Below are 21,949 nucleotides of genomic sequence, written 5' to 3'. Positions count from 1 at the left end.
AAACAGGAAATGAGCAGCAGTCTCAGTTCCATCCACCAGTGGGCTTTGTCACTTCACCTTGAACATTGGTCAGTTTGGGGCATTTTCTGAAACGACTGAGGCCGTCGTTATGCTGGGGAGGCAATATTTCAAGATAAAAATGCTGTTACAAAAAATGTTGTTATTTGTGAGACATTTTTAGTGGGCTGTTTTTTTTTTTCTTGGTTCAGAAACAAGTATCTTTCTCCCGGAAATCACTGCACTTGTCCTAAAATAATGTGACTGAATTATAGATCCATGAATCAAGTCAAGTTGTATCATAGATTGCTGCAATTATCCGATCCAACTGGCAAAATTATTCCCGTTTTATGAAATAGCCGATTCTAGCATTACTTGTTAAGATGGACTATGCAGGCAGCCACGGTATCTGACTGCGAGATGACTTTCTATTGAATTATGAGCTGCTATCATCATTCTTTGTCCTGATCTGGCTCTGTTCTAATGAATCCAAACCTACTCCTCTCTGGTCCCAGCCACTACTGACTCTCCATCACGGCCAATCTGATAAAGGGATGAGAGAGGATATCATGTGTTCCTCACACAAATCCTGCCTGTAATCCGTACATTGTTGTTGTTCTACTTCCCTCACTGTAATCTCCTTGCAAGTCCATTCTGTCCCCCAAATTCACCAAATATAGAATATCAAGCATCCCAGTCATCCACAGTTTGGGGGAGACAAAAGAAGACAAAGAAGACAGCTAACTGAAAAATACGAACTTTAGGAAGTACTTAGTTTTCTGTGTGAGAGGCGATAGTGCTAGTATGTGGCATAATGCTGCCACACAAGCTGGCCATCTGATAATGAGGCAGGGCAGAAGGGGGTGGTAGGGGGTTGGATTACATCCCTCAACAGGGATGGAGACCAGCACAGGCCATATGTGGTCCAGTCCCTCATAATCCCATTTGACCACAACACACTTTAAGTAGAAGACATCTGAAGAGTAGAGAGCAGGCTGAGGGATGGAGGGATGTGTTTGAAATAAACGGATGACACGGTGTTAAGGACAAATGTTACTTCGATCAACAGATTAATTCTCCACCTTAAGTCCATCAACGCAGCGGGCAAATCTGAACAAAGCCCTGCCAAATGTTGTTTTCTCCTTTTTTCCCCTGCCCCTTCCCCCCCGGAGCTGGCTTGATTTTACCAATGTTATGTTCACCACTGTGTTTATTTCACTGTATAGCACGCTCCATCTGTTCAGTCCTGGGAATGTAAAGTGATTGCTGTCGCACATAATTTCTCTGATGCAACTGGATATTTGTCATGTGTGCGCCTCCAGAATGAGCCACCTGAAGCGTAGGTAAAGTTTGATGCACACATAACGCGCAGGTAACAGTTTGTTCCCAACCCCCCCCCCACACACACACACACACACACACACACACACACACACACACACACACACACACACACACACACACACACACACACACACAGACACACAGACACTTGAACATGCATACTCCATCTTCAATTGGCCTTTATTTTCATCCAGATGCTGACAGTTCCAATCATGTATGGCATCTAAGCCCATTAGCGTCAATAATACGCTTTGACAAAAGGAACAAAAACCCGCAAATGGATGCAGACACGATAAGAAGCACAGTGAATTAAACCAGCCATGAAAAAGGCGCAATGCAGCACTGCTGACACAGACTGCGAACCTGTGGACAGGAAGCAAAAAGCATAGTTTTTAAAGTGTGAAAACGCTGTGATGCACATGCACGGCGCACATGTGACATGAAAAGCAGTAGCTACACCAACACTTTTGTTTAGATTGGATCCTCGCCCGTGATTAACAAGGGAAGAGCCAGGTGTTGTTGAGCCTCAGGGTCAGTTTGGGGCTCTGCTGGCTGGTTGATAGTGGCAAAGCTGCAGTGAACACTGCAAACTTGACTGTATGCCATAGGATTCAATTTACAAGCTGTTGGTTTAAGCTGGCACGATGTACCACCCTGTTGTTTGCACCAGGACACACTGGCTGTTTTGGAGGCTTTTTGTCCTGCAGTTAACGAGCACTCTGATGGGAAAGGAAGTGTAATGGTCGATTACGGCTGTGATAATGGTAGACTGTTTGTGTACGCCTCATAAGAGTAGAAAACCTGTCCTCACCGAGTTGAAGACAAAACAAATGAGGAAAAAATAAACTCAGTTTGCAATCCTGCAAAGCCTGGTGCTTTCATGTGATGTGCTGACTGAGGGCTCAGTGCTCTCCGCCTGTGGATCTAGATCCCAGTCGAGGGGGATCACGCATGCCCAACACCCCTGCAACCTGCTTTCATACACTTCCTCTTTCCTGCACACACACGTAAACACACACATTTACTCACTTACTAAAGGGGTTCTTAGAGGTACACCGGGGCATTGCTCTGTATTCCTGCTGTATTCTATGATTTTAGGGGGTTATTCAAATTCATAAACAATGCCGCTGGCATTTTTCTCTATTTCAGAAAATGCCGACTGAATATATTAAATGAATTTTCCGTCTCGAGTATCTAATTTTGAAGCATTGGATAAAAAACTAGTTTCAAACTCAACATATGGTAGGTAAGAGGCTGAGAAAATAGGCTACAGAAAAGTACTTTAGTGTGGCTTTCAGGAATGAACACAAAGAATATTAGGGATTTTAGTGAAATCGTGTCGGATATCACATTGCTTGTTTTTAATAACAGATTGTAGTATCTACTGTACAAGGGAACATATTATGCATTTGGCACAAGGTTTCAGAGGGCTACAATAAGAACAGCATCCACTTAAATTTAAACTTGATCACTCAGAAAGCAAAACAAACAGTACATTCACCTGCTAAAAAATCCCAGAGAGAGCAGAGAGCACTAGAGTATAATGTATAACAAACACAGAAACTCATAGTGAGCCAAGCACAGGGTGCAGACAATCAATCCTAAATCTTTTTTCACTAAGAGATCGCAACTCTTAGGACCAGAGAGATTTTTGTCACTCACAACAGGACTGTGATGACATATCAGTTAGCAGCAGTGAACAGCACTCAGAGCTCAACACGGTCTCTGACCAGAGGCCCATCAGCCACAGCTACAGTGTCAGTCTGGCAATGAGGTCGTGTTGAGTGACTGGGTTCTGTCTTCAGCTGATTAGTTAGGAGTTTACAAAGCTGCCCCAACTGCGGGCAGCCATTTGTCAGGCGCCCTGTAATTAATCCATTTCCATGGGAGCCTGTTGGGAGTCCGTGGGGGTCACAATGGAGGCTCTTGAAAGGCAATTATTATACCCGCAAAAACTGAACTGTGTGACACACACAAGACGAAGACACAAAGGCTTGTTTTGAGCGACACCGAGGTATCTGATGTGTTCCTGACCCTTAACCGTCTCTAACATGGTTGATTAGAGAAAGACCATAGATCAGACCCTGAAGCGGCAGCCACTGTAAAAGAGACAGGTGGAAAGGAATTAAAGAGGACAAAAAAAAGATTGCTCTCTAAGTGGAGTCATTTATCCAGACACTTTAAGGTCAGCAATTGTCTTTTTTGCTATGACAGGCAGTGGTTGGGCACTGTAAGTGGTTGACATTTCCAGGAGGATGTCTTGAAGATGCCTTGCAGAGCACAACGGTGACAGGATAGGTAATTCACATACAGTATCTACAGGACATGAAAAGACCTATTGACTAGAAAGACAGCCGACTGTCATTTGACCCTTAGAATTGAGGTGAGGCCATGCTATGCTAATAGCTACATCCCCTGTTGATATCGTTGCGCACGTCGATTTATGCTCAGTAACGGAGAAAATGCCGCTTCAATCACACAGGTGTTTGACGCCATGCCTGAGCTCACAATGTTATCTCCAGTTCGACCAGAGAAAACAGATGTCCAGTTTCTCCCTATAGTGCGGCATCCTGCTCCCACCGGGCATGCACAAAGTCACCCAGTCACCCACGCATTAAAGAGAGGCAGCTGCCAGAGCATTAGTGTCCAAAAATTCAGTAGAGAGACAGACATAAACAAGCATGACAGTTGGTTTTGGGGATGCGAGGAACGCTGATTGACAGTGCTCTGTCGGCCGGATTAGAGACGTTCATTTCGTCCTGAACTCAATTATATTTTACAAAGGCTGACATCCCCAGTTAATTGCAGCCTTTCCACATGAGGGAATTATTTGCACTTCTCAATTCCCTGGCCATGTGTACTCTGTTCCGCATGTACAGGCTTCATCTAATATGTGGAAATATTGCAAATTAGATCAGTAAAAAAAAAGAAAAGGGAAAAAAAAAAAAAAAAAAAAAATCCCGGAAAAGAAAAAAAAAACTTAAGGAAGTGTCAAGAGGCAGAAAGGAGTGAAATACTGGTATAACTTCAAGAGAGACGCGTCTGGGTGAGTAGTCTGCCTCGGTCTCTCAAGTGTGTCTGGATCTTAGCTCAGAGACAGCTTAGTTCAGAGACAGATCCAGAGTGACAGGATTGTGATGATTGACATGGTGATGAAGAGGAGAAGAGGAGAGGAAGAGAGGAGAAAAAGGTTGTGCAGTGCCACTGGCTCCACTGTAATGAAAATGTGAGTCTAGCCCATGGAAGGATGTGACAGGAATCCCAGTCTGGGCTTGTGCTGAGGAGGTTATGTCAGGGAGGTAATGTCAAGGAAGCCCACAGGCCCGTGTACAGCGATGTATGTGTGCGCACACGCATGTGTTTCTGTGCGACTGGGGGTTGGTGTTGGCATGAAGGGAAAGACTCCGGGGCTGTATAGCCTGGATTACTCCGCCATTCCTAATTCACCCTGACTCCTCTCTCTAGACATCTCTTGGTTGACATGTGTCACCACACAGTCAGATTACCAGGTCTCTAATCCACCTCTCAGGCTGACTGGGTGGGTGAGAGGGCTGCGGATGATCTGCCACACCACGAATAATCCAGCACCTAGCATTTCCACAGCGAGAGGGAGGGGGCACGCGTTGTTGCTCTCCTTACTGTCATTGTCGCCGTACACTGGAGTTGCCATGCTGCCTTGGATTAGGTTTGTTACACTGGCTGACATGTGGACAGACAGCTGTCAGCAAGACGTGCTAAACCAAAGCGCCACGCAGGCCGTATCTCTCCGCTACCCTTGGGCTGTCCCTGATCGGCAGGCAGCGGCAGGCAGCTAATCCCGTATCATTGTTTCACGGTTTTGTTTGTTACAATGGGTATCCGTGACATCACTGGTGTTGACATCGACTCACCAGCAAACAACACCAGTGTTTATCTTTTCTGAGAGATACTGGGTGAAAAACACTCCCAGATGGGAGCATGTCACTGGCAATGACATACCAGAGTAAATAGGTAGACGGGAAATATTTACTGATAATAATCTTATCAAACAGATGAATGAAGGTTCTCTTTTCTCAATAATAAATATCTTCTCTGTTGTGTTAGACTGGTAGAAATACTGCGTGATAAAACATATTCTACATTTATTCCGGTAAATGCGGCCTGTTAGAGATATATGGTTAAAAAAAAAAGTGCTGCTTGAACATAAACCAAGAGAGATTGATTCACATAATGCTGCATATAAAACAATGATTCCTTTTATATTTGATGGTGGTGCCGGTTTATGTGCTATGACTCATTCGCTAAGTGTGCCTGGGTTATCTTGCTTCCTCCAGGGACACTTGACACTAGTTCCTCATTTGGTCATTGTGACCACACTGGGAAGCATGAGCGAGTCCTGATAAGATATGATTTTTTTCATGTTTTTCATGAGAGCTTTTAGTTTCTAAACTCACACCAGCAAACTAAAAACAGTTATTTGGGGGGGATAAAATACTCTAGCTGTCTTCAAGAGAAAACCTTATACTTCAACACATCATGCTGTATTTGTCTGTTTAGGTACCTCTAGTGGTCCAAAGTTTATTTAAAAAGTGAAGCGAAGAAATTTAAAACATCTTTCTCCTTCGATGGGAGTGAGAAGGAGAGCCGGAGAGCAGGGCAGTAGGACAGGTCAAGCCTGCACCACGCACAGGGACTCCCTGCTGCACTCCACTGATTAAGACAGGCCAATCATTCTTAGTGTCAGTGTCAGGTCTGCTAAGGACGTAGCCTCTCTCTCACTTAGAGGAGGAGAGTAGCTGGCCTTAGAGGCAGAGGGCCAACACAGGTTCAGCCAACCCCCCATTAGTAGGAGTGAACCGGTGAGACCCAACCTCGGGAGACCCCTGACTCAATACAGGGCAACACTGCCTGTTTATTAGGCTCGAGCAGCTTCAGGTTAGTCTAGTGTGCTGCTGCTGGAATGATGTAAACAATTCATACTGGCATAATTCTGCGAGGCAGAAGTATTTCGCAAGTCATTGTTCTGTCATTGTTTCGAGTGTGGGTGTTGCTCTCCATCTGGGAGATAGGGAAGTCATTAACTGAGCAGCCAGTTTCCAATCACTGTAAAAGTAATGGTGAAATTGCTGGAAATTACACAAAACTAGTGTCTATAAAAATCAAGCAGCAGCTCTTATAACCTCCCTCTCCAGATGTTGGTTCAGGTCAGAGCTCATGTGGTTCACAGATATTGAACAGTGACTAACTTCTACATGTAAGAGCCTGTTAACTGCAGGGGAAAATGAAAAATAGCCACCTGAGAAGTACTCGGGCAGCCTCTTACTGGCCTCAGTGGTTATCACAATATATGAATGATGTGGAGGCAGTCATCATGATGGAGTGCCCGAGCTTGGCGTGTAGGGGATACGTAATGTATTTTCTATGTGTCCAGGCCGAGCTGTTCAAACACTATCTTAATGGTGGATGTGTCCCGGGAGGCAGCAATGCAGAGGTTAGACACAGAGACACAGATTGAAGACTGGCCACCTCTCCGCTACAGGGCCTGGCCACCAACCTCACAGAATTTTTAATGGCACACTAAAATGCTGCGTTAAGACTAAATTGCTGCCCTCAATGGGCAACAGATGATGGAATTAAAGAGATTTAGAGCTGTGGGGGGAAATGGTCTGCGAGTGTTTGATGTGGGCCTGGGAACTAGGGAAGAGAGGAAAGGGGGCAGCAGAGCAAAACCAAGGCAGCATCTGGCCCTTGTAGGGACAACACAGCTCTCTGGGAAGTCTCTGCGGAGTGAGAAGGGGGCTGACTGATAGCTCTTTCTAACACCCACTATGTGCACAGACTGGCACTCAGCGACTAGTAACACCTGCTGCACCCATATGGCGCTACAATATAAACCATCACCTAAACAAAACTAGAACGTGTGAGGCGTAAAAAAAAAAAAAAAAGTTCTGACTGTGAAATTGCGAGGCCACCACACAAAAACACTCACTCCAACCATACCCCGACTCCAGGTAACCATAGCAACCCCTCACCTGTCGTTTCCTCGACAAGAATAGGCAGACAGCCAGGTCAGAGTGACACATTTTCTCTAACTCGCAAACACACACACCATGATTTGTACATGCTCTGTGTAGTTCCACATAGTTCCTCATACACACACACACACACACAGCCCACTCTTTAAACATCAGATTTATTAGCCATCTATTCTCTGCTGCGCTTCTTCCATGTTTGTTCCTCATTCACACAAAGACACATAACCACAATAACACATTCGAGCTTCACTACTCTCACTACAGGAAGCTGGCAAAATGCCTTCTGCCGTCCACCAAAATGGCAACAGTTATCCTGACCTGGCATATTCTGAGCCCATGTGAAAACGTGGCCCAGTATAAAGGGCCGGTGGGCTGCAGCAGCCTCTCTATTCACCAGAGACAAAACCTGGATCTGTGGCATGATCTGGCCGGCTGGACTTATGAATAGAGCCAGCAATCCAGCCACGATGGACCCTGTTAACCCTCATAGTATGAGGCTCTGCCTTGCTGTATACAACATAGAAGGAGAGGGAGGTGCCAGTGTGTAGCGCTGGAGGGGGGGTAGATAGAAAAACTGAAAAACTGGCACCGATGATGACAGCTCTGTGCTGCGTGCGTGCTCATGATGGAGACAAGGGATTCCAGACGCACGGCTACGCTATACAGGGCGACAAGCAGTCAGCGAAAGCTCACGCTAAAATTTACTAACCGCAGCCTCATCCCTCACTACTCACCCACACAAACTTCTGCTTTTATCTCATCCCAAGTGAGGAGGGAAGTTAAAAATAATTCAGAGAAGAAAGGGGGGGCTAGCAGACTGACACATTCAAACGCGCTCTTGTGTAAGGGATGAAGCTACAGCACCGAGGTTGTTGATAAGTTAGGATGGGACAGGCTTTATCCTGGGTGATACGTGGGAGGGGGGGGGGGGGGGGGGGGGATGGGCCTTCCCACCTTGGCTCTCATTTTCTCGTCGCTTTCATCTCACTGCACACCGCAGACCCAGTGACTCACCCAGTGAGCAAAACACAACCAAAACCAATAGCCGGCAGATAGCATCTCTTACGCTAACAAGCTTTTCACTTGAGGATACCATCAGCTCCCTGGTTCTCTCATACAGCTAATTAGGGGTGGACTGAGCAGCGGACCTGCAGCTATCTATCCACCCTGTTTTTATCGTCTTTCCTCTCAGCCTTCTTCAAATCTGCTGCTTTTTCTCGGTCTTTGTCCTACCTTTCTGTCTCTGTCACTCCTTCTCTCTCTCTCTCTCTCTCTCTCTATCACTGTTACTCACACACCGACACACACACACACACACACACACACCTCTGTCTCAATTCAATCCACACTCCATTCACTCACTTCTATCTGCCCCTTCATCTTCCAGTCTACTACCATCGCTGCCATCACCGCCACTGTGTCCAGCCCAAGGCCACTACTGCCTCTTAATCCCATTAGACCAAACACAATCAATTATCCAGCCAGCCATAAGGATCTGAGAGCATTAAAAGGTTAGCTCAGGAGATTTAAAGCCATTGATGTCTATGACAGGAATGCACCCCTCGCCCTCCTCCCTTGAGCACTCCTTGCTTACTAGCGTGTCAGTGTCTGTGTACGTGTGCATGTGTGTCAGCGCGTGTTCATCAACATGACACCCCGGCACCAACTTGAGCCGCCATGCATTGCTTGCGGATCTTTAATCATGTCCCTGCAAGTCCCGGCAAATTACTGCCTTGTGATGGTAATCGATAAAGCGATAAATGCAGCCGGGGACTGCAGCTGCTAGAGCGAAGAAATACCACTGTGGCCACTGGTTGAGGCTTTTTTTCCCCTCATAATCTACCCTCTTGCCAAGAGTAGAGGAAAAAAGTAGAAAGAAAGACTCTCTTCTTTCTCGCAGGAGGGGAACTATGTGGAGGGGGGGGGGGTGGTAGTGGAGACAATGCACCCTCATACGTCGTACCAGCATTGAGAGATAGAGGAGTGGTGGAGACACAGGTGCAGGTCAATCAATACTATCAGGCAGATGGACTGATATAATCATATTGTAATCTGGAGACCCCCCTCCCCTCCCTCCACCCTCCAGCCTCCACCCTCCCACCTCTGCTGGTCCATAAACTCCATGCCCCTCTGCCGCTTCATTCATCGCTTGATCTAATTCTCGCACTCCCTCCCCTTTATCTTCTCCATACACTCCTCTCCTACAACCTCTCCGCACTGACTTGCTCCTTCTCATGCGAGAAAATTAAATATGATCATTCCTCTTCAAAGGCACCACTATTAGCCACATAATGAATATTCAGTTAATGTAGCAGAGAGAAGATAGTGTGCGAGTAACAGAAAGAAGTGACAGCAAGAAATAAAAGGTGAAACTCTTAAACTCATTTTCAACAGCCTTACAGCACAACTACAAAAGGAAATGAATGTGCACCGACGTATCATTTCCCGTACAGACTTTATGGCCAAATAGCAGGAAACATTAATTATTACAAATACCTTATTACCATGAATGAACGTCCCTGTGACATTTAACAATGTGATTGTAGATCTACCTCATCAGAGTCCAATACATCATTTATGGCTCATTAATATTTCCTGTGATGAATCATTGATTATGGGGCTATTATGAAATACTTCCTCAAATCTCACGTCCCTGATGCGACCTCCGCTGGAAAATCATTTGGCTAAGGCTTGAAAGGCGCTGGAGCACTTGTGGCTCTAACTTTAACTCCACTCCTAAGGACTTGTCAGTCTGTGCTCCAGATGCAGCTGCCAAGCACCTTCTCCACCGGGATTCAAATGTGTTTCCTCATGCAGACATGATAGCCACTTTCCAATTTCAACTTCATCTTAAACCGCCAATTTCTGCAGCCGTGGCTGTGATTGAAATATGAAACCCTGCATATATACAGGCTATTACAGCGAATACAAGGCCCCAGCTGATGTCTGTCTACCCAGGGATGTGAGAGGAGAAGAAACAACAGGGATCAACTACTGCTGGAACACATTTCTATTTATTTATTATTCAATAACGCTGAATTGGCCCCTGACCCCCAGCAGCAGCGGCTCACGCCAAACTACCCTCTGAAGAAAATGGCAGCCTTGCTGAATCAGGAGGAAGCCCAAAAAGATCCCTGGAGCTCAGTGGTATGAGAGTTCAAATCTGACAGAATTTGATGAGTCTTCCCTTTGAGTAAATCCTTTTTGCTTTTTTTTTGATTCAGAAGTCAAAAGCAACACTCACTTTCCAGGGCAACACCATGAACACAGATACGCCAACATATGAAGAACAAGTAAATAAATGAGTCACCCCATTAAGCAGAATCTATGAGCATCCTAGAGAGTGACGAGCGTTTTTCCGAGCTTGCTCTTGCATCTGCTCTCTCCACCCCCCCACCCCCCCACCCCACCTCCCCTCTCTCCCCACCTCCCCTCTCTCCCTGTCTCCGACCCCACAAACCAACATGTTTTTTCAGGGGCGACATGTAGTGCTTTTATCTGTCTTTTTATGCCTCTCGAGTTTTCAACACAACCGTTTGATGGGAAGGTACTTCTAACCTAATTTCAGCTGGAGAGAACAGATTATAAAGTAACCGTTGTTCAAGTGCAAAATAAATGAATTGAGTAGCATAGCACATAGCACAGATACCAGAAAATGATGGGGGGATGAGAGTGGTGGGGGGGGGCAAATGCTGCTAACACACTGTTGTCTGCGGCTTTCAAGGTTGTTTCAGCTGTTAATTAGTTCAGTTTGATGGCTTGCATCCATGGGTGCAGTCTAACCCAGTTAAGTCAGATGCTCAATGAGTTTTCTCTGGGCCTTAAATACTGAGCCGCTGCTCTACAGGAACCTGGCTCAAGGTTAGCACCATAGTGTCAGTCAAGCCCAATGTCCAGCAGTCTGCAATGCTCCTCAAGTGGCTGCCAGAGAACACTCACCAAGGTTACATCTGTCAGAGCCAATGAGTATCCCACTTATCTCAATCAAAGTCCTTCACAAATCTTTGAGGGATTGGTCCCGCCTGCGCCCAAAACTCAGAAAAATAAGGGCATTAACTTTCAGGGGAAATATGGAAGCGGGGGAAACAGTCACGCTGTTGCGGCTAAACTGCACAGCTTGACAAATAACATTTTGGATTATTCAGCCGCAGCCAATCAAATAAACATCTTCAATTAATCAATTAAAATTGTCGCCTAGCAGGGGAAACAGATGAACACATTTGCATATTCATGTTTGCCATACCTCTCATCTGTGTTAAAGAAAGAACACACTCAGTGATACTAAATCTCTCTGATGGCTGTGTGGTGGGATGACTGTGGGTTTTTTTTTTTTTTTAGGTCAGTGCTTTTGATGTTGATAAATAGAAAAATGAAATACATCTTTAGAGAAACAAGCCTGTGGAAGATGGACTGCACATGTGAGAGATTAGTCATTGGGTTTTTTTTCTCATCAAGAATACAAAAAAAAAAAAAAGGTTTCTCGCTGAATATTTTTTGCTACTTGTTTGAAAGAGCAGCAGCAAAACAAGTGAACTGTGCAACTAAAAGCATTCTTCCTTGGATACTGGAATTAAAGTGAAAAAATGCCTTTCAGTTGAACATTGGTTCATCATTAATGGTCAAGTAAAACGATGACTGTGTTTGAATGCCAAACTACAACAGATAAATTGACATATCTTTGTGTCCCCAAAGTCAGCGTGAAAGTAATGAATTGCGCGTTGATAACAATAAATTACTGCACGTTGTTTCCACAGGAAATGGTCTATAAATTGGTTGACAGGCAATGTAAATGTGTTGTTTGTGCAGCATCAATCACTAGCTAACAATATGACACCTGTGGATTTTCAAAAGTAAGAAAAATATCCTTTCAAGGCGCCCACCTGCTCAATACCACTCACATAATAATAAATGATCTGTTAGCAGTGACATCATGCACAAATTGAGCAATTAGCTGTGATGGATATTGGGATAATTATTATTTCAGGGACGCAACAGTGAAGTAAACGCAGGCTTTGATATATCAGATTGTTTATGTCCAGCAAGTAAATACTACTGCGACTAGATTGTCATTCCTAAAAGCTGAAACCTTTTTGACTGTCATCTTGCTGGGGGTATTTGTCAGTGGGCGATGATGTGTGTATGTGTATGTGTGTGTGTGTGTGTGTGTGTGTGTTTGTGTGTATGCGTGCTGGTTGTTTGTCTGATCCCGGCAACATCCTCCATCTCCAGGGGCAGCGGTTCCCTCTCTCATCAACCATGCCCAGCCAATGTGACTGTCACTCCCAATCTGCACTGAGAGGGGAGCCCGTGCCTATTTTTATAAATGTATTCATATTCATTAGCCCTGAGTGTCATTCATAGCAGCAGTTCTTTAATGCAGTGCGCAACCATCAGAGACTGGAGGAGCCTACCGCCTCTCATCTCACAAATTAATAACACAGGCAATCACTGCAAAGGTGCCTACTGTCAAATAACAATGGCTCCTGATTTCCATCAACTGTGAGCACTTCCTCATTTCCACATGACACACACAAGCAGACAAAAAAAAAAAAAAAAAACACTAATCAGTGGTCTCCCCTTGGGGAATCTCAACAAAAATGCCATTGTACCAGCCTTTGAAATATGAAAGCAATAATTTAAGTGAGAATTAATTACAACCCCTTTTTCCCTCTGACCCACCACAACATTCTGCTTCATAACATCTTGGTGGCAGGCGGTTAATTGTGCAGAATAACTGGTGTGAACGTCAGCTGCTAATGAGAGCAATTAGGCATCAGACTCACACGAGATTTAACTTCGCCCGCTCGCGAAAAAGACAGCACACTTTGCCTTGATTGGCTTGTATGTGTCACACAAAGCACATGATGAACTACTTCTACGGAGTCAACCAGAGCACGAGTGCAGGTCTTTCTTCATGACTGCTGTCTGGGAAAATTTTGACATATAAATATAGTTTTTTATGAAGTCATTCAGACCCATGATGTGTGAATGTTTCTCTCCATACTGTACATCAACTTTCTCATGCCCCATTTTGGGCACCGTGCCTTCTAAAGTAATGGAAGTGGGCTGCTTCTCACAGCCTTGCCATGTTTTTTTCATGGCCATTGTTTCTGCTCCACCCCACTTTAAATCAAGAGCACAATGCATTCCCCCCCGACCCCACTACCCCAGCGTACTTCACTCTGGACAACATTAATAAAACAAGCTTTCAACGATGCAGAGTGCAACGCCACATTGCGCTCTAAGCAGTGGTGTGATTAAAGCTTTTAAACACCGCCCCCCTTTGAGTTTGCATATGTCAGCTCTGCAGTTTGTGTTTGTTAAGCTGGTGGGGTACGTACCTAGTCTTTTTTTTCCCCCCTCTCTCTCTCTCACTCACTAATGCAGTGAGGGGAAGAAAAGTGCTGGGTGCACTTTAACATATATAGCAATAACAAGAGCTTCAACAATAAAATCTGAGCATCAACAGCAGGGTCCACAGAGGAAGATAAAAGTGGGAAGGGAGAGGTAGTTGCTGTGCTGCAGTGATTGCATCTATTGTCCGGATCTAACAGCTGCACTCTTTCCTACCTTTGCATACGAAGGTAAAACATATAAACCCAGTCACGTCCACTCTGCTCCTTTACCTTCCTACAATGAAGTGTCCTGTTGCACCTTTTTTTTTCATCTTACAGTGAAGCATCCAGGGAGAGGCAATAGATAGGCGCTAGCTGATCAGCATAACACACACTCACAGAACACATTTTTGATTGGTCACTTCTTCTCACGATTCCTTCTCTGTAATCTAATGACGGCGACCTCGAGTGATTACAGAAATGGAAGTAAAGCTTTTTAATTGAATTTCATGAAATTAAACATCAGCCGGAGCAACTTCATTAAACTGATATAATCCCACTGACTCACCCATTTCTGCTGTCCCCACAGGCGGAGAACATGTCCAGCCTTTTTACAATAAGAAATGTGCTCAAATATTTCCTTTCAAAGAACAAGGAAATTACTCTTTGAAAGCCCCCACTTGCAAATTTAAATAGCTTGACCAGCAATTTGTGAAAGCTTTGAGGACAATAAAATACAAATTTAGCCCGAGGCATCTGCATTACAAGTCAGAGCAGCTGTAGCCATCATGTGTCCACATGTGGAATCTGCACACAAAGAGAAACAACAGCAGTCCGACGCTGCTTTTGTTTCTGCCGTAATGCTCTCGCTTAAGTCAGGCATCACAAATCAGTTTTGAGCCATCATATGTACGTCACATGTGATGTAGATCCGATTTGGCTTTACTCTCTTGGGTAAAGCTCTGTGTCAGTCTAGAGTGTGTTCACATGTCTGCTGCATCTCCAGTGTGGAGACAGGGGGCCAACATTGTCAGAAGTCCTCCTGGTGCAGTACAGTGCACGTCCCCAACAGGGGACGCTTGGGCTCATTTGTTTAGGTACGTCTCTCTGGCTCTGAGACGAGAGGAGACAGTGACCGGAGCATTTGGGACATGGCAGTCCCCTGCAGAATTAAACAGGCTGCTTCTCAAACCCCAGTGACAGGAAATCTCACTCAGATCACAAAAGGCGGCACTGATTGCATACGACATGAGCATCCTCTTCACTCAGACGCAGTGTCTTTTTATTTTGTCTTGATCACTTGTGTGCAAGCATTTGTATTTTTGTGTAGCCTATGTCTGTCTGTGCGTGTGTGTGTGTGTGTGTGTGTGTGTGTGTGTGTGTGTGTGTGTGTGTGTTAGAACAGGAGTGTCTTTCTCAGCTCAGCCTGCTTCTCTTCAAAAATTAAAACAATGACCTTTTTCTACATATTGCCTGTCTGTGAGAGTATGTAAGAGCTAAATAGCGTGTAAAGAAGGGTGATTCCAAATTAAACAATTAGACTCCTGGGAAAATAACCAGAAAGGGGTTGTGACTAACAGCCTGAGCACACCACCGAAATGCAGGGGTGAATGTATAAAAAGGCTGGCAGTGGGAGAAGTGGAAGGGTTACTGTTTGGGCTCAAACTGGGCACACTAATCCCTTTGATCCCCCCATTTTACTGTCAGCTGTTTCCTAGCTACCGTCGGATCTGCACAGAATTTAGGATTTGTGCTACTGTACACCACAGCAATCTCTACCCTACTGATGCAGCGCTCTCCTTTCTTTCCTCCATCAATACCCCACCCAGCCACCCCCCCCACCCCCCCACCCCCCCTGCACACCCCCACCCCCACCCATTGCCTCCTCACAATGTCCATAGCAATATTCATTTCTCTCTCTGTTCCCCTTTCTCTGCCACCTCAGTGCAGTTGGCAGGGAATGCGACATGGCGGGGAGACAGGTTAAATTGGAAAGTATTTTGCACAGAGGACCATCGGACCATGACGCTTCACACTGAAAAAGCTGATTCTGATTTTGTCTATTCACACGAGACACCATGGCTGTGCCCCACTTTCATTAGTTGTGCTGAAAACATACTGGTTTGGTCTTTTGAGAAAGCTCCATTTAGCGATAATGAAACAATCTGCACGGCCGTGTGCAGATGCATGCGTTAGAGAAAGTAAATGCGTTGCCGTATTAGTGTACATGCACACTTTGGCTGTGTGCATGTTTGTGCATCTGCTAACATGCATTAAAGCAATAAGGGCACTTTTATTAGATTCCTCTTTCAAGCTGCCTCTGAAATTAAAATGAATAGGATCTCTTTTGTCTCTGTCAGTATTGGTTGCTTTCAGAGGGGCAATGCTCCACAGACTTCCCACTTAACCTCTGAAGAGTGCTCCCAAACTGATCCTAAATCATTCCAGGCAGAAACACATGACAGACTCGATTTGGTTATTGGCAGATTCTTGCTTCTTTGTCAAACAATGGCTCTCCATGGCATGCATCTATTAATCCTGTAAGCGTGTATGAGCAGTGAGAATACTACAAGCTTCTCAATTTGCTCATTCCAATAGGAGCTGCTACACTGTGCTGATTGTCTTATGTGCTGGACACTTAAATAATCTGTATCATTCAAGCAGTCAAGCTCTCAAACCTCCTCTGTTTTCCTGGAGGATAAAAAAATAAACATGCATTTTGTAATAAATAATCTGAAATCATCAGGTTGAAGTTTGTTTTAGGTCTTTAGATATGTCTCTACACACAGTTTGCCTTGAGACAGGAAAGTGGGCTTTCATACAATGTTGGATGATGGCTTTGTCTGGGCTTTCACTTGAGGTTGAGAACCGCCATATGCTTTCAGTCTCGCACCTGAAGCACTCCCATGGCTTGTGCTGAGGGCCCATGGAAGGGCAATCCAGATGTGACATGAGCCATGGAGAAGAAGCCTGCAGTACCACTGTCAGCTCCTATCACCACCACTCTTCTTAACTGACACTCTGCTGATATTACAGACAAGGACGGTGATCAAAGATATGTGTATGTTAAAGTGCTGCTGTGCTACGTGACAACCGGCTCTACTTCGCCATGCATACCAGACAGGCATTCCTTATCAGCAAACACAAAAGCCCCGCTGGATGAAATTGTAGGTAGGGATTTCTTAGATTTATCTCAGTTGATGCCTTCACATGTGCTGTGCGCTAACATCCACGCTCACACCCCCTGGTATCACTGTTGCAAGCCATTTGTTTACAGTGAAGGTGGGGTACTTCAGAATGTGACAGGAGTGGGGAGGGTCTGATGGAGAGCTCTGCCGATCCCGGGGAGGAGGAAGAGAGCAGGTGTTGGGAAGCAAAAGTGATATCAAAACATGATATGGGATCCCATGTGGCCAAGAACAGGACAATGGGGAATGAGAGTCAGCTCTGGTCCTAATCAATACTGAGCACAAGGCATTGAGATGCAGCTTGAGGCATTTCGCCAGGCCCCCTAGTGGGACTGGTAGGCGTGCTGCCAAGCACAGCCTTAGCAGAGCAGCAAACTCAGCCCTGCAGATGGAGAGCATGGAGGCTCCTTCTTTCCAGACGAGGCCCTGTCCACGGACAGAAAGTATGCCATGGACTGAAATAGTGTCTCAGCTCACCCATGCCTGCCAAGCTGCTGACCCCTGACCCCTCCTCCATGCATACAAAAGAAAGCTCTCTTTAAACAGCAAGGTAAAAGATCGTCAGCCTGAAGTTGCAGATTTGATCATCAAGACAGAAGGCGATGAAGAAAAACTGGAAGCAAAATGCCCCCCCCCCCCTCCCTCCACCCCATCTTCTCCAGTTCCATATGTTGCGGGGTTTGTTGTGCATCTGACTCTTACATTTCCTTTTCCATGTTTCTGTATCATTGTATCGTGTAATGACACCGTGACTTTACTGCAGAGAAACTTCCCGCTGGTGGTAAGGCAACATAACCATGTGTTGTGATTGGCTTGGTTTGAGGTCAGCTGAAGAATAGAGCAGAATGTCAAGATGGAATTCATTTGTGTGAATGTACAAAGAAAAATGGATTGGTACGAGCAGTTGTTTTTACTTGCAGAGGGAGAAAAAACACGGACCCACCACCCCCACCAGAGTTTCTCCTCAATTTCTCTATTTCTTTTGCCTTTTTATTCAGAAAACAAGAATACACTCACCAGTCCCCAGGAGGGGCAAGCTGAATGAGAGCAGAGATTCAGTGTGCACATTATGCTGTAGAAAGCATTGTTTCTCACCACAGTTTTCCTTGAGTTGTCTTTGTGTTGTTTAAATGTTTACATGGAACAGCTTGGGGGCTTGAAGACAGATGTATGGTCCAAGAATACTGCCTCAGTACAATCCCTTTTTCATCCTGGATGAAAGTAATGACACCATTTTGAGGGCTGTTCAAATCACTCCTTAGAATGATGCTTTGATAAAGCGACATGCATAAATCCTTGCTCCCTTGTCAAAATGACATTAGATAAATTAAACAAATAGTGCCACTTGGAATCCCACTCCGCTTTCAAGGTCATTTCCTTTTTCAATTTCTGCCCTAGCTCTGTGCCTGTACTGAGGCATTTCCTTTTGTTCTTGATAGTTGAAGAGGTGCCTCCTGGTCCTGTGTCAGACTGATTAGACTTTTAGGCAGGAGAATTAATATGTGAGGAATTTGCCTGTTTCCCCCCCCTGCAGCGCTTCTCCCCTCAGTCTCATCAGTAAACAAGGAGACATGGAAACAAAACCACTCTGAGCTATGTGATTAAAAATGCCCCCAAAAGGAGAACATGCCTCCTCAGTAAATGCTCCCACTATGGAAAAATATGTGAGAAGCATATACCTTTCCCAAACTGTATTTTCACCCAGTAAGACAGCGAAGGGCAGTCTGTGGGCAAAGAAAATCAGTCTGCAAAACACGATTTTGTGAGGTGAAGATGTTACCTCGCCTCACAAGTTGCAGCATATCTTGTACTCTCCAGTCTATCATTAAAAAACACAGGTTAGGATTACTGCGTGCCTACTTTAGCCAGTCCAACTATTAATGCCGACTCACATCATAGCAATACATACTTTCTAATGGCACAGTAAAACAAAAATCTTGCATAGTAAAGCATAATTTCAGCCAGCTACCCTAATATGGCAGGACGACAGACACATGGTAGGAGATAGTAGTCTTTGCCCCATGCAAATAGCCATTATCATAACCCTTTGGGCAAATGGCAATTACTGGGCAAGGGGTGAATGCCAAAACCCTGCGGTACAAGTTAATTTGATTACATTTCCATTATGAACTATAAACACAGTTTTGCTGCTCGACTGAGCCAATTAAAGGCCTCCTGAAGCTAAAAAGTGTTGACAGCGCAGCAGCCCTATTGTTCTCCAACAATAAAGTAGATCATAATCATTTGTCACCCTTAAACAGGTTTCAGGTATTTATATGTTCTTGCTTCTCTGAAACATTACCTTTTCTTTTGAATACCTATCAGGCTTTTTTCATTCATGTATTTCAAATGTTGCTGCCAGTCAGAATGTTTCTAATTCAGATGTGATATTTCCATCTTAGTGAATAAAGCGTCCTGTGGCAACATGAATAAACATGTGTAGACAGCATTTGGCAGCCAGAGAGAAAGCAGCCAACCAGCCAGACATGGGAGGCAGGCGCCGGAGACACACAAGGAGTCAGGCTGCCACCGCGTTTCACCTGAGGCTGTGCGAGCCGCTAGCTGGTCTTTCTGGGCATGAGCCATGTTGCAGAGAAAACAGACATTTAGTCCAAATTTCAGCAGACATCTGTTAGCTCTCCGGAGCAGCAAACATGTTTAATTAACTACATTTCGCCAAACAAGGAGATGCATATGTCACAAATGTGCACTATGTGTAATTATGGTATGGCAGCTGAGAAGTTCCGGCACTCCAATTCCCACGTCACTGTGACCCACATAGGACTTGTGACGTGATCGAAGTGCTTTAAGTTTAGGGAAACGCAACGATTTCATCACATAGGGATCAGGATTTAGTATCATGTCTAAAATCAGATGCCTGAGGCCAATGTGGCAGCGATGCAAAGTATGTGGGTCTACTTTTGTGGAGCTACATGCAAAACAGATTAAGCTTTCTATTGTATGTGGAGTGTCGTACATGTGGGCGCAGACGATCGGGGTTTGTCATCAGCCTGTACTACTAGGAGATGCCTTTTATTCTATTAAAACTGTATTATGTTTCTCTGATGGAGTTGTGTAATCTTGTACACATTGATTTTTCTATCTTTCTGTGGATGTGTTTGCATGCACGGGTGTGCTTGTGTGTCCTCGACGTAGATGAATTATGATCTGGTGCCCGCATTAGTGCAGGGAGTTTTAATCACACAAGGATTCGGAGTGTTTTAAACAAATGCATTTTTGTAAGCATGCTGGATTATCATAAGATTTAAAGATTTGGAAATGGCTGACAGCTGTCAAGCTGCATAATAACGTACGTCCAGAAAATTATAGCAGCTGCTGGTTGGCAGAATGTCAATACTGCTATCTAGATTAAAGCTCAATAGACAGTAACATACAGTAAGCACCGGCACACACACACACACACACACACACTTACACAGATGCCAATTGAAACACGGTCACTCACAAAACACGCAGGAGGATTTCAGCCATAGGGGCTCTGAGGCGGGGTGAGGACAAACAGAGAATGCTAAGAGTGTGAAGACAGACACAACCTCACATCTATTTACCTGGTGTTTCTATGAGAGGCTCTAAATGAGTCTTAAAATGACCTGCTGAGAGCAGCCTGTGGCAAGAGAGAGGTTCCCCCATGGACTCTATCAGGTATCCTCTTGTGCACTAGAGCAGCCAGCAGTATTAAACACAGCAGGAGCCTCAGTAGGACCCTGCTGAAAAACAAGTACACGCCACCTCCAGTTCCTGGGGGGCCTCATGTGCCTGTATGCCGGCTAATTTATGACATCCTCAGAGGTCCTGTGCTCTCAGGGAATGGCTGCAGCATCTCAAAACTTTATGCACAGGCACAGCTGCACTGCTAGTCATTTGCAAACACGGATGCCCCACGAGGATGAGATCTGCTTCCTACCTCAGTAGAATAAGACCTCTCAGGCTTGTGAGAGGAGAGGACCCCCCGCAAACACCGCAACTGCGTCCTCACTATAGAACGCAACGCAGTAACTGTGCGCCATAGAGGAGGTCCTTCTCAATTGAAAGAGCAGACAGACAAAGGAGTGGATCTCTCACCAATGCTAATGCGCAGCCGGGAACATCCAAGGGGCCTGAATACCAACTGAAAGGATGAGAAAGAGGTCTGTTTGGGGAGGAAAGGTAAAGCCCTGTGAAGTAGCCTTGAAACGCTCAACAGATCCTCACAGACTCCAGGCATGTTAGTTTGAGAAAAGGATGGTAATAACAGCTAGAGGAACTGTGCCCTGCATAATAAGACACGCCTGAGACTCTTCTCAGATAAGGTTGGGAGCACTTTAGAGCAATGCGACCTGTTCAAACACAAACAAGCAAAGGGATTATGCTGCTTTTAGCACTTTGGTGCACTGAGCATTGTGATTATTAGATGGAGAAGCCACAGTTCTCATATGAATCAAATTCCAGTAGGAGACTTTTTCTCCCCTCTTTTGGGACCTACTGAGGTAAATGCCTCAAAGATTTGTAAATCAAACGTGTGTATTTCTTTTGTGGCTCTGGATGAAACTTTGTAATAAAAACCATGACCCTGTGAAGTATACAGTTCAATGTCATTCAATGTGAATGCACATACATCAAAACAGCTGATTAAATTCACAGCCCAGTTAAGCCCACACAATATACTTTGTCCTTCAGCAACTTACCTTCATTTCTTGTGACAACTGGCAGTTACGTTTTTCCTCTTATGAAATATGGAGGCAGGAAGGATTTGCTCTCACTAGCTTTTTGTCTCCATCTACCATCTACTGTATATCTCATTGCCCTCCCACTGGTCAAAAGGCACTGACAGATTACAAGTAACTAGTCATACTGGATGAATGTGAATGAAACATACATGCTGTGATTTATTCTGTTTATGCCATGCCACGATACTTTTGTACAGCCTGCAGGCAAGTGTGCATAAGTGTGCATCAGGCAAATGGAATACAGCCTGGAAATAATTGTCCTGCTTCATTGTGCACAGTCATATTCACACAAGTTAATAACTGGTTCTGCAGAAGGGGTGGCTCAATCTACTGTACAAGCAGGG

The 21,949-nt window shown here is 44.9% G+C and overlaps 2 protein-coding genes across 2 annotated transcripts in view; both read right to left on the bottom strand.

Annotated features, from left to right (window-relative positions):
- Positions 1–21,949, bottom strand: part of LOC139216673 (peripheral myelin protein 22-like) — a 155,853-nt gene that overhangs the window by 90,057 nt on the left and 43,847 nt on the right. The gene's annotated exons all lie outside the window — the stretch shown is intronic.
- Positions 1–21,949, bottom strand: part of sdk2a (sidekick cell adhesion molecule 2a) — a 78,114-nt gene that overhangs the window by 55,412 nt on the left and 753 nt on the right. The window contains exon 2 of the mRNA XM_070847618.1: positions 21,358–21,360. Within this exon, the coding sequence (XP_070703719.1) occupies positions 21,358–21,360 (3 nt within the window). The remainder of the gene's footprint in view (positions 1–21,357; positions 21,361–21,949) is intronic.

The sequence above is a fragment of the Pempheris klunzingeri genome, chromosome 17, assembly GCF_042242105.1.
Source record: "Pempheris klunzingeri isolate RE-2024b chromosome 17, fPemKlu1.hap1, whole genome shotgun sequence".
Lineage (NCBI taxonomy): Eukaryota > Metazoa > Chordata > Actinopteri > Acropomatiformes > Pempheridae > Pempheris > Pempheris klunzingeri.
Note: the sequence above shows the minus strand (reverse complement) of the source record. Positions and strands in the feature narration are given on the sequence as shown.